Source organism: Nymphalis io, chromosome Z, assembly GCF_905147045.1.
Source record: "Nymphalis io chromosome Z, ilAglIoxx1.1, whole genome shotgun sequence".
Lineage (NCBI taxonomy): Eukaryota > Metazoa > Arthropoda > Insecta > Lepidoptera > Nymphalidae > Nymphalis > Nymphalis io.
The window spans coordinates 10,214,207-10,228,358 of record NC_065918.1 but is presented as its reverse complement, the minus strand read 5'-3'; the positions used below and the strand labels follow the sequence as shown (position 1 = coordinate 10,228,358).

The following is a 14,152-nucleotide window of genomic DNA, read 5'->3' as shown; positions in this document are numbered from 1 at the left end:
AGAAATTATACCACACCAATTACATATTTTTTTAGTTCAGTTGTATAATTAATTCAAAATTAATTCGTATATTTATTCGATATCTTTAGTGCTAATTTTCACCCTGCGTCCACACTGAATGCTGCGGTTACTAGGCCCTATATCGGGCGCGAGCGCGGGTGCACGCAGTGGCCACTGTGACGAGCGAGCTGCTATAGAAATAAGGCTTATTTCAGGTGTTGTAAAAACTATGGACGAGCTCTTGATATTTTTATGTGATAGTCCGATCCTATCTGATAGCATTTGATATCCGATCTGATAGCAGGTATATAATATTAAACTTACATACATTACCAGGAAATTGTTCTTTTATTTCACTCAACGATTTTTTTGTTAGGTGCGATTACTGTGGATGTGTGTGGTGTGGATGATTAGTTTGCCATATAGCTGGTTTAGTTTGAATTGCACTTATAAACATCCTACGTAATTTTACAAAAAAAGGTTAGTAGACGCGTAAACGCCGAGTGACAAAACCGACCTGGTTTGATACCACCGCCAACCGCGCATTAGCTCGCTTGCTGCCTAGGCCCGTAGTGTGGCCATAACGCGCGGATGGGAATGTTAGAAAACTATGCGCACTAACTCGCTCGAGCCCGTCGCGCTAAGCGTCCGCCTTAGTCACTACACTATGGACTTCGCGCTTGTCGTCGCAACCGCGCTAGGCCGTCAATGTGCACATAAGAATACAAAATATCTATAATTTACTTCAACTGGGTCTATTTTTAATTCCATGTCGACTTCTTGTTCTCTTATCTTCTTTAGTGTTTCCATAACAGTTCTCACGTCGTCTAAATCACGAATAGGTCTTTCGAGTTTTCGTTCTAAGTCGTTCATAATCGCGTAAACGTAATCCATCTCGCGTTTATATTTTTTTCGCATCGCTTGACTTATTCTGTAGGTTCCGTCTAACAATGAAAAAAGTACCTTTATAGGTTACATATAATACGAATAATAAAAAAATATGTATTTATAAATGGTGACTTATTGTTGGGTGTCAAATCGTATTTACAGTATTTTTAAAAACTAACTAAAGCTTTATTATATATTAACGACGGCATATTTATTAAAAAAAATTACTTTTGAGTTCTGTGTTTAATCCTAATTTAAGTTTCTCAGTTGATACTGCAAGACAGTTTCCTATTATTAATACATCGGGTTCAGTGGCCAATTTAGCTTCTAGCTCACTGTGTCTTTTTAGAGCAAGTTCAAAATCATTAAGATTCCAAACCAACAATTGTCGTAGAGTTTTTTCGCATTTCCACAAATAGTGATAAGGACGCCAACGTTTGACCAATGCGTTAACTTCCTGAAACATATTAATACTTGTATGAAATTGTATTTGTTTAATAGATTTTAACTCATAGTTTCTGTCGCCAGTTCTGCCAAGTTCTAGGAAAAACTAAAAGGTGAAAGCCTAACGCATAACGATATTGACACACGTGAACATTTGTATTTATAATGAGAAGGGAGGCAATAAACTGAAATATTTGAAACGTGCTTAGTTTAATTTTGATTTAAGCATAAAGTTATCAATTATGCAAGGAAGTTATTTGTATAATGTATCCTTTGATATTAATAATTAATAATATTGCGAATCGATATTATAGTAAGATATATTTATATATTTAATAATTTAAGAATAAAATTATTAATATTGAGGTATTAGGTACCGTTTTAACGTGCTGTGTACACATAGACAGCAATGTAAGAGTTTTAATTATTTCCTTGTTCTCCATTATGTGGTTGTAGAAATTTTTCTGTTGAAACGGAAAAACTGGCTTCTCTTCAGATTCTAACCGGTAATACTTTTTTTTTCTCATTTTCGCAGCTTCAACCATTTTCATCGATTTCTGTGCCATATTCATCGGTACCGCCATAGACTGAACCTGCCCGTCAAGCTTGGTGACTACTTCAAAAAGTTGGTTTGTTTGGTGTCCGGCTAGCTTCTTCCAACCTACCTAGACGGAGGAAGCGTGCAGGGGGAATACAAGCAGCAAATAAAAATATGAAATAAGAATAAAAAGGTGGTATGTACATAGTATAAAATAAGAAAAAACAACATCGAGTGTAAAAAAATAAATAAAAGGCGTTTTAGCATCAACATCGATATTTGCAGACATTTACACCGTCAAGTAACACAAGTGCAGGTGAAAAGACGATACACAACAATTAACATCACAAATTGGAAGAGAACAGAATAACTAATTAATTATTTGCTATAATTAATGTTACTATATTTTTTTAAATATTTACAATTTAATGGCGTATCATTATTCATGTAAAAGCTATAAACATGTTGATACTGATAAAGAAATTAAATGTTTAATGTTTTAGAACAAGTGGTAATTGTACCTGTACTGATTCTTTGCCTTGATCAGAGGGCTAAAATTAAATTGAATATTTTATAAATGTAAATAATTTACTTGAAACTAGCTATCATTATTATTTGAAGGTTTTATTATGGATGCCGAACATAGCACTTTAAGCGGTAATACTGCTTATAAGTGCGTGAAACGGTCTAATTTTTTGGAAGAAAAAACATAAAATAAGGAATTACTTTAAAATAAGTAATAAAAATAAAAAAATTGTATTATTTTTACCTTTTGTATTTTCCCACCAGTCCATTGAGCGACTCCTTTAGACAATCCCGATATATGTTTACCGGCAAGAACTAGAACCTCTTGTATATCCTCCAGTGTAGGATTCACAGATACATTCGGTATCAAAAGCGTAGCTTGCAATAGGAACATTGGCCGTTTCGAATAACTCCCTGTAAAGAAATATTAATATTTTTTTAATAACTAATACTTACATTTTTCATATAATAGTAATATGAATGAATGAAAAGTTAAGGAGTAATAGATTAGCGCGATATGGGCATGTTGCATGAGGAGGGATGAAAAACATGTTACTAAAATAGTGATGATAATGAATGTGATATGTAATATGATCGATATAGGGGACGTGGGAGTCTGAAGAAAGTGTGGATGGATTGTTTAAAGATATGTGTATGAAAGATGTAAATACTGAGGTGATGAGTGACAGAAATTAATCGAGGAAAAATACATGTTGTGCCGACCACACGTAGTGTGATAAGGACAGGAAGAAGAAGTAATATGCTTTTGACAATAATTTTAATTTTAGTCACAAGACTAAGATATCAGCTTATATATTTAAAGTAACTTAATAACCTAGCTATAGGTAATTTTTGTAGCTATTCATGTAATAAAGCATATGAGAAAGTAATTTTGAGCTTCTATAAAATCGTTTAGTGTTCTAGAAATTAGAGCTAAGCTAAAATATAAATATTAAGATCAAGTTCCGTGAAATTTTTGCGGCAAACAAAACAGATCTTCAAAAGAGCATTATTGTTTCCTCAATGTTTGTTGAGGGAAATAAAGCACAGGGACAGATCCCTCTGCTTTATTTATTGTGACTACCAGCGATACTTTTACAGGAAATTGTATACTTTTAAAATGTATACTAAGTATAAATTTAACTAAATAACGAGAAAAAAACCTTTGCGGAAACGAAATACCTACCTAATTTATAAACTTACAAAGTTATTTACAAATCGAAAACAAATACTTATGTATAAGTAATTTCAAACAACCTACTTAACTACCTGTTAGAAATATATCAAAACTATAAAAATTACTCAAAACTGTATATGATCCTCTCGATATCTAACATGGTATTAACCATGTTTATAAAAACAACTTCGCAAAAAGTGCATTATTTTAGAACAAATTTGAATACCATAAAAACAAAATAGTGAGTTAATTTCAAAAGATAGATATATACTATCACGGAGATTTTATTTTAATTATTTTAAGAGGAATAATTCAGTCATACGTTATTGTTGCGTAACTTCAACCTAAACGGCTAAACGTAGCGCATGCAACGGAAGCTCTCAAAAGGAATACATTTTATCAATTTTTGCAACATTTTTAATGTATATATCACTTTTTGCAGTTACTTATTTCTTAGTTTGCATTAAATTGTTTATGTTTTTCCTTATTTATATAATAATTTTATTAGAAAAGAAGGGTTGTCATTTTTTTCTTGCTGCTTCTTTACCCATGGGCAACTATATGTAGCATGTTAATGTGTAAGATATGCCAAAGATATCGTTCTAGCAAAATACATCACCTAATTAAGTATATAAAGAGACGTTACAATAATTCAGAATATGCATTTATAACTACTGGAATAATAATCGCACTAAAATCATAAATACGCAAGATTGTGTTTGTTGTGAATTTTTGCTCCTTCTTTACGCTTTATCGCAGATAAAATATGACCAAATTAACATATTTTGAGATTTTGTCCCGTTTAACTGGATTCTCGATTACGGCGCGGGAAAAGCTGCAGGCTATTAATAAAATTCTTAGAATAGAAGTGTCATATCAATTAAAAATTAACTAATCACAAAATAATTTAGATAAGAAACAAAAGTTTTCTGTAAGACGGAAATAAAGACGTAAAAAATTTACAATATATATAGATGGGTTTGAAATTATAGGATAAAGTGCTACGGTGTGCACTTTAACTGCAAATAACTCACTACTAGGAGCACAGAATCGTACAAGAGATATTTCAAAACCAGCGCCTAGTATGGCATACATGTAACGTATATGCATGCATATATATAATTATATGACTCTCGGCAATCGATCTCACATGACTGTAATTGTTGAAAAATCATAACATGCGGGGGTAAAACGCTTGATCTCTTTTCTCGCTTCTGTACAGACAGTTCTGAAAATGAGTTTAAGCAAAAGTTGGGTGTAATATTTTGTCATAATTTACTTTCATATCAATAGTTTATACTTTCTTATTTCAGTATATTTTAACTTTTTAAATAATTTTAATTGTAAAGTAAGAAACACTTTTAACAATAAAATACTTTTTAGAAAAATCTTCATAATATTCCGTCTTTACTTGAGCTGCTATCGATGTTATTAAAAAAAATCTCATTAACAAGAAAAGAACGCATGGATGATAGCTGAATCTCATGTAAAAATTAGTTGACACAGGGCGATTTTTAGATGTTTCATACATCTAGGAGGTTCTTAAAACTTCGTACCATGAATGCAAAGAAGGCCAGTGACTCTAAAGGAATTCCAGGAATTGTTGGGTTTTTATGACTAGATGTCCGATTTTTTGAGCGACCGTTTTTTCTGAGTAGAATATTATGAGTGCTTTTCCGATTTGATGATAGTCAATACCGATATTCTTTGGGGATCTGTAATCTCCTCAACACTCTTTTAACTTTATATTAATAACTTGATAATACTCGGTACTCTTGGATATGCTGATGACTGCAACGTTGTGATGAGATACAAGTGCAGTCCATGATACTTGGTTTAAAGTTTACTAAACATTACTTTCAGAGGAATATCGGCCCGGGTTAATGTTGATTTAATAGAATTTAACAACACCGTAATGCAAAACGGAGTGATGAATAAGCATTTTTGCGTTCTGGTGTGGTTAAATTCCTACTTTTCGAGGTCTCTTTGTGGCTTTGACTGATAAAATTAATCTTCTTGGTAACACTAATTCGCTTAAACTTTATATCAAGATTAAGTCCGTTACTTGAGGGATGGCTTAGCAAATCATTTATTTATGAAATCATCATTTATTTATGAAAAAGGTAGGTGGATTGGCAAATCACCATTGCGTTACAAAACCTGTGCCTATAGTTGCACTGGCTTGAACGAAGCCCTGCCACCAAATTTAAATTTTAAAGCATCGACGAAAAATAGCGTGCTAATCTGTCTTCTAGGAGCGTCTATAGCAGTTACATGACATAATAACCCCTTCAATATGTAAAATATTGAACATAAAATAACATTAAGTTTTTCTAATTCAGTATTTGTCAAGGAAAAATCGTAATTATTAGGAACCGTAACAAAATATTGTTACTATTTGTCACAGTTGTTTATTTTTCTTCTATTCCTGTCTTTGGTATATGCTATTTTGTTCGTTAATTTTAAGCATCGTTTTAGAAACACAAATATACTTAATAATAACTTTATGTATTTCAGAGTATATAACTAGGATCTACAATATACGTATATTTATAAAGTATACATAATATATACTCTCTATCTCTTTAAAATTATTGAATACGCATGCGCAAAATTATTTAGGCCACGCCTACTAAAACAGGCGAAAGTAAGGCATCACAATGTTATTTCTGTACCTCTTTAAACCATTGAATACATACACATTACCTTTAATGCGCACGCGTAAAAAATCTTGGGCAACAAATTCTCATACAAACCGTGAAATTGTACTAGGGATGCATAAATAAGCAGAAGGTATATGAGAAAGAGACATCATTGTTATCTCTGTACATCTTTGAAACCATTGAATACGCATGCGCAAAATTATTTAGGCCACGCCTACTAAAACAGGCGAAAGTAAGGCATCACAATGTTATATCTGTACCTCTTTAAACCATTGAATACATATACACATTACCTTTAATGCGCACGCGTAAAAAATCTTGGGCAACAAATTCTCATACAAACCGTGAAATTGTACTAGGGATGCATAAATAAGCAGAAGGTATATGAGAAAGAGACATCATTGTTATCTCTGTACATCTTTGAAACCATTGAATATGCCTGCGCAAAATTACTTAGGCCACGCCTACTAAAACAGGCGAAAGTAAGGCATCACAATGTTATATCTGTACCTCTTTAAACCATTGAATACATATACACATTACCTTTAATGCGCACGCGTAAAAAATCTTGGGCAACAAATTCTCATACAAACCGTGAAATTGTACTAGGGATGCATAAATAAGCAGAAGGTATATGAGAAAGAGACATCATTGTTATCTCTGTACATCTTTGAAACCATTGAATACGCATGCGCAAAATTATTTAGACCACGCCTACTAAAACAGGCGAAAGTAAGGCATCACAATGTTATATCTGTACCTCTTTAAACCATTGAATACATATACACATTACCTTTAATGCGCATGCGTAAAAAATCTTGGGCAACAAATTCTCATACAAACCGTGAAATTGTACTAGGGATGCATAAATAAGCAGAAGGTATATGAGAAAGGGACATCATTGTTATCTCTGTACATCTTTGAAACCATTGAATATGCCTGCGCAAAATTACTTAGGCCACGCCTACTAAAACAGGCGAAAGTAAGGCATCACAATGTTATATCTGTACCTCTTTAAACCATTGAATACATATACACATTACCTTTAATGCGCACGCGTAAAAAATCTTGGGCAACAAATTCTCATACAAACCGTGAAATTGTACTAGGGATGCATAAATAAGCAGAAGGTATATGAGAAAGAGACATCATTGTTATCTCTGTACATCTTTGAAACCATTGAATATGCCTGCGCAAAATTACTTAGGCCACGCCTACTAAAACAGGCGAAAGTAAGGCATCACAATGTTATATCTGTACCTCTTTAAACCATTGAATACATATACACATTACCTTTAATGCGCACGCGTAAAAAATCTTGGGCAACAAATTCTCATACAAACCGTGAAATTGTACTAGGGATGCATAAATAAGCAGAAGGTATATGAGAAAGAGACATCATTGTTATCTCTGTACATCTTTGAAACCATTGAATACGCATGCGCAAAATTATTTAGACCACGCCTACTAAAACAGGCGAAAGTAAGGCATCACAATGTTATATCTGTACCTCTTTAAACCATTGAATACATATACACATTACCTTTAATGCGCATGCGTAAAAAATCTTGGGCAACAAATTCTCATACAAACCGTGAAATTGTACTAGGGATGCATAAATAAGCAGAAGGTATATGAGAAAGGGACATCATTGTTATCTCTGTACATCTTTGAAACCATTGAATATGCCTGCGCAAAATTACTTAGGCCACGCCTACTAAAACAGGCGAAAGTAAGGCATCACAATGTTATATCTGTACCTCTTTGAACCATTGAATACATATACACATTACCTTTAATGCGCACGCGTAAAAAATCTTGGGCAACAAATTCTCATACAAACCGTGAAATTGTACTAGGGATGCATAAATAAGCAGAAGGTATATGAGAAAAGGACATCATTGTTATCTCTGTACATCTTTGAAACCATTGAATACGCATGCGCAAAATTATTTAGACCACGCCTACTAAAACAGGCGAAAGTAAGGCATCACAATGTTATATCTGTACCTCTTTAAACCATTGAATACATATACACATTACCTTTAATGCGCATGCGTAAAAAATCTTGGGCAACAAATTCTCATACAAACCGTGAAATTGTACTAGGGATGCATAAATAAGCAGAAGGTATATGAGAAAGGGACATCATTGTTATCTCTGTACATCTTTGAAACCATTGAATATGCCTGCGCAAAATTACTTAGGCCACGCCTACTAAAACAGGCGAAAGTAAGGCATCACAATGTTATATCTGTACCTCTTTAAACCATTGAATACATATACACATTACCTTTAATGCGCACGCGTAAAAAATCTTGGGCAAGAAATTCTCATACAAACCGTGAAATTGTACTAGGGATGCATAAATAAGCAGAAGGTATATGAGAAAAGGACATCATTGTTATCTCTGTACATCTTTGAAACCATTGAATATGCCTGCGCAAAATTACTTAGGCCACGCCTACACATAATGTTATATCTGTACCCCTTTAAAACCATTGAATACATACACATGTGCAAAATTACCTTTAATGCGCATGCGTGAATTTTTCTTGGGCGACAAATTCTCATACAAACCGTAAAATTTTACCAGCGATGCATAAATAAAATAGTCATATCGTAAAAAAATAATCTTTGCTATCTCTGTACCTCTTTAAAACCATTAAATATACGAACATGCGCAAAATTACTTCGGTTAGGTAAGGATTGCGTAACTAAGCAGAAAGTATATGAAATGAAATTTAGTTCTTGAGTTAAATAAAACATGTGCTTAAATGCGAAAAATGCAAAAATGCAAAATATGTGAAACAAGGTAAAGTAATTAATGCAACCAATTCCCTATTCAATGAACTAGTTGAATGTAGTGCGGACTTAACTTCAAGAAATCATTCCAATATAGACCTTATTACACAAATGGCTTTAAAAATATAATAAAAAATAAAAGATAGCCTATGTTCTCTTCCATATCTATTTCTGTACCAAATTTCATCAAAATTGCTTCAGTGGGGGTAGTCGTGAAAGCGTAACAGAGAGACAGATAGACAGAGTTACTTCCGCATTTATGTAGGGATTTTTATACGTGGGTTAAATAATGTAAATTATTATTTAAAATTTATTACCAACTAATTATATACTATATAAATAAGTTATAATAGTAAAAATACACCTGATTAACTATATAGGCGGTGTCAGAATGAGTTTTTTATTGTATTTGTTTTTTTTTTTATATATATTTCTAACATGAAACAGATATTAAGTAATGACTGAAACTTTACAAAAAGTATCGGTTCTCATGTCAAAAAATCATAGGAGATGAACAAATCCCGATTTCATTTAAAAGGTCCAATGATTGTAAATTCGTAATCATATTCTTATGATAATTTTTGACTTTCTTTCGTTTTAACTTTTTTTTTAGAAACTTCATCTTATTTTAAAAGTCATGTAATACATACAAATATATATAGCCCAGTAATTCATAATGTGATTAATTAATTATCTATGTAAGAAGTTTTATTTTATTTTTAATTAAAATAAAGAAACAAATTATATAGTATATATAGTTTTAAAAGTTCATGCTACTGTATTAAGTACTCATGCATATTGAAAAGTCTGTGAATAATGAAAAACATGCCATCACCGTAATTTATTTTGAACTTCTGCTTAACTATTTTAAATTAAATACATCGTTATGATTAAGATATCTTTTAAAAAAATATATTACTAATTTCAATTATAAATGAAATTATTTTATGTATTCAGACTTATACGACACACATTTCTTTGCTCGTGCGTAGTAGAACAGGAAGAGGTAAATAAAAAGGTCTTTCAGGTTGGTTAGAAAGTTACGTCATGATATTATTATTATTATGTTAATTAAAATAGATTCCATAAAAAATGCTAAATCAAAATTTTCGTAGACTCCTGGAAGGTATGTCAGTTCTTCAGTAATGAAATGAAAATATACAAATGGAAATGTGTGTTATTCATTGAAAGATATAGTAAAATTCTACTATAAGGGGTATTAAGTAATTAATTTCACTCACTACTAGGAAAACAAAAAGGATACAAAGACGTGATGATACAACGCCATCTAACTGTATTTATATGAATGTCAACGATATAAATTATGTAATTAATGCTGTGTTTTAAATTAAAACTAACTTAACCCGGTAGAAGGCTTATCATGTAAGATATTGTGTTAAGCCCCATCTCGTGTAGGACTACATGGAAAGGAGGTACAGGCATTGCATACTATAGGTACAGAATGTCTAGGAATGTACCAGCACTACCAGGATAGTAGAACATTATAAGAGCTATATTCATATATATTTTTAAACGAGATAGATATATCGCTCTCCATTTCCATCCTTGTTTCACAAAATCATAGAATATCAAGATCATAGAAGTAACAATTAAAATAAGGCATATATTGAAATATATATACAAAGCCCTACAATATAAAGTATATATATACTTTATATTGTAGGGCTTTGTACAAGCTTGTCGGTGTAGGTACCATCTACTCATCAGATATTTTACTGCAAAACAAGCGCGTCCTTGATTTTGGTTAAAGCAACTATTGAAAAACGTATATAATATAACAATAATGTTATATATACAACAGCCATGAAATTTATTATTATATACGACCATTGCCAGCGACCTCTAGCATGATATGAATATTCAACACAATAGTAGAAATTATGTCGCGTGTTGGGTTACGGGAAAGTAATAGTGATAATGGCACTGCGTTTGTAACACGAACTTCAAAATATGTATTCTCTACACTGTGTATGATACTTAACTTCATTCTGCTAGTACAAGATCAATAGTACAAGATATGAAGATACATCGTCGTTCATCGTTGTAATGCAGGTGGCATTACAACGATACTAACGTCATATTATCATTTTTACATTTATATTTGAAAATATACTTTACATTCCCATAAAATGATGTTTAATAACGTAAAAGTGTTCTATTTTGTGTGGCGTTATTTTTAACACCCGACACAAAGTGAGGGATGTGCTAACTATATAATAGTTATGTCGATAGATAACGGTAAATCGTTTATATTTTTGGCAATACGTGGCAACCATCACAGCACCGCCGCGTTGCTTGTGCTAGGTGACCGTACCGCGATTACTCCTTTTATTATATTCATTTACGCAACTTACCTATGGGTGATGATGAATTCTACGCTCCCGCTGAAGTCGATCGTCTCCTTGGCAACGAGCTGTTTCCATTACTGATGGGAAGTGGCTAGGTTACTATACCTTACTCCTTGGTTGTCACTACTCAAACCACGCTCGGTTATATTACCGTGGGTAGAGCAGATTTTGGCTCACGCTTCCCTCCATATTCCACCCGCTTTGAAAATAATGATTACGCAGAAAATAATTCATTCCTCTGTGCCATGCAATCTCGCTCGCTTGAAATGTTCATTTAATGCTTTTAGGAACTAGAAAGTGACCTTAATAAAGTTCACATGAACCCTGATGGTCAGGCCTATGAACAAATATGTATCGCTACATACGCAGGAGTCGATACTGGTACGTATACTATTAGTTTTCCTTGAAAAACACAAAGTTCCAAGATAGGAAAAGCAAACGCGTTCAACAAAGTTTGATCAACTTAGAGAAAAATTTAAAGGAAATGGAATTGTTCAATAAAATTCCACCTAAGATTAAAATTCTTTATTTTTACGAAGGTTGTTCTAAATGATAACATTACAATATTTTTCGACTTTGTCGATATATTGAGCATCTGAAATTCTCATACAGGTTATACTATCTTGAAACACTACTACAAAGTTGCTACAAACTCTACGCCCGTAGCACGTCCGTAACCACATTATCTATACAACTAAGTTTTTAACTTTTTTATCTCTTTAATTTACACTAACATTTTAAATGCGAAAGTACAAGTAAAGTACTCTGTCTATCTGTGCACTATAATAATTTTGATGAGATTTGGAATAAACTCAGCTTGAATCACAGAAAGAATATGGCCTACTTTTCTATACCTTAGACTTACCTACAATAAATATAACACTATAACTAATTATAATAAAAATAATACGTACGTATACGTGCGTATCTATTTAGATTGTAATGAAGGGTTTTAAGTGATTAAAATAACGTGACAGAATTTTAACGTAATTTTGGCGCTTGTTACATGGTTACATTTATTTATAATGAACAGAAATAATATATCCGACTGCCTTGGCGCTGAATATGTGTCCCATTAAAAGAATATTAGAAGAATTTGAATTCATTAAAAGATTTTGATTTAGTAAAATTACAAAAAACGGGTAATGAGGTTGACGTAGGAACGAATCCGCGATCTTCGCTATACATCGCAACGCTCTGCCTACTTAGTTAATAGGCCTTGTAATAGAGATACACAGGGACCCGCGTTAATTATAAAATATATTGGAACTTGTTTTTACTATTAAGAGTGGCACATGTAATAAATATATATACAGGCACAAATAATGTACAGGCAAAAACCCTCTCGGGAACTACCAGGAGAGTAGAATATTATAAGAGCTTATTTATATACCAGTGAGAGACCACGCCTCCTATCCTTGTATCCTTATTGTAGTATCCTTATTTCCATGTATATATATATATATATATATGTCAGAGATAATAAATTTAAGCGGGTATACGACGTCACTTATTGGAATAGCAACACCACACAACGTGATGTATGTCATAGGTGCCTATTTTATTGAATGATTGAATCCGCGACATATATGTACGGTATGAGGTAGGTATAAAAGAAAACGTTTATTTTGTTTTTAATTGAACTTTATACAAGAGTTGAGTGGCTTTTTATGCGACGACTAAACGTTTCATAAAAAAACCTTATATAAATAACAGTATAGGTAATTCTTTTTCCTTTTTTTAGATTATAATTATATAATTATTCTCCTGCTACCTCCGTAACCGGAGGCAGTATTAATGGACAACTCTCAGAACCGTATTTTACGTTTTCCGGAATAAGTCAAGTTTCCAATTTAGGGCCTCTTGAGTTTCTGATTTTTATTAACGATTTTCCTGATGCTGTTAGTGCAGCTCATAGTTTGTTATTTGCAGATGATTTGAAATTATTCTTAAAAATTTAAACGCCATCGGATTGCTTGATGTTACAATAAGACATCCAAAATGTTGAAGAATGGTGTAAGCGGAATAGGCTTATGTTTAATGATGAAAAGTGCTCTATAATATCATTCACACGCGCAAACATGCCAGTCAAGTACGACTATTGTTTAAACGACGTTGTTCTGGGGCGGCAATCTACTATCAAAGACTTAGGAGTCTTGATGAGTGATAACCTGAGATTTACCGACCATGTTTACAATATTACTAAAACGGCATACAAATCCCTAGGTTTTGTTTTGAGGCAGTCAAAAAACCTTGAAAGTGTTGCTGCGGTCAAAATTTTGTACAACTGTTTCGTCAGAAGCACGTTAGAAAGTAACTCAGTTATTTGGAGTCCACATGAGGTAAAATACAAACTCATGGTGGAGAAACTCTAAAAGAAATTCTTGAGGTGGCTTTACCACAAGCAATACGGATTCTTCGTAGGGTATCCTTATTTTTATCCTAGTTTATTTTTACAAGGAATGACAGGATACGATTCCCTCAAAGTGCGACGACATATGGCCTTGCTAAGTTATTTCTTCCTGTTACTCAGGGGTACCATTTTCAATGCCTCAGTGTTGGAGCAAATATCGTTGAACGTTCATGACAAATACACTCGCGCTCGTCGACACAAGCTATTTGCGGTGCCTGGCTGTCGATTGGTACTGGTGAGCAAGTCACCTTTGATACGCGCGTTGACTTTGCTCAATGGTGTTCTTGCCTGGAATCCAAGCCTCGACTTGTTTAACTCATCACCTGCTGT

At 33.0% G+C, this 14,152-nt stretch overlaps 1 protein-coding gene across 1 annotated transcript in view; it reads right to left on the bottom strand.

Annotated features, from left to right (window-relative positions):
- The window catches only part of LOC126780440 (dynein axonemal heavy chain 5), a 207,304-nt gene that overhangs the window by 20,178 nt on the left and 172,974 nt on the right, over positions 1 to 14,152 (bottom strand). Inside the window, exons 18-21 of the mRNA XM_050504920.1 lie at positions 2,640 to 2,809; positions 1,710 to 1,997; positions 1,117 to 1,345; positions 745 to 944 (exon numbers count right to left, since the gene is read on the bottom strand). Of these exons, the coding sequence (XP_050360877.1) occupies positions 745 to 944; positions 1,117 to 1,345; positions 1,710 to 1,997; positions 2,640 to 2,809 (887 nt within the window). The remainder of the gene's footprint in view (positions 1 to 744; positions 945 to 1,116; positions 1,346 to 1,709; positions 1,998 to 2,639; positions 2,810 to 14,152) is intronic.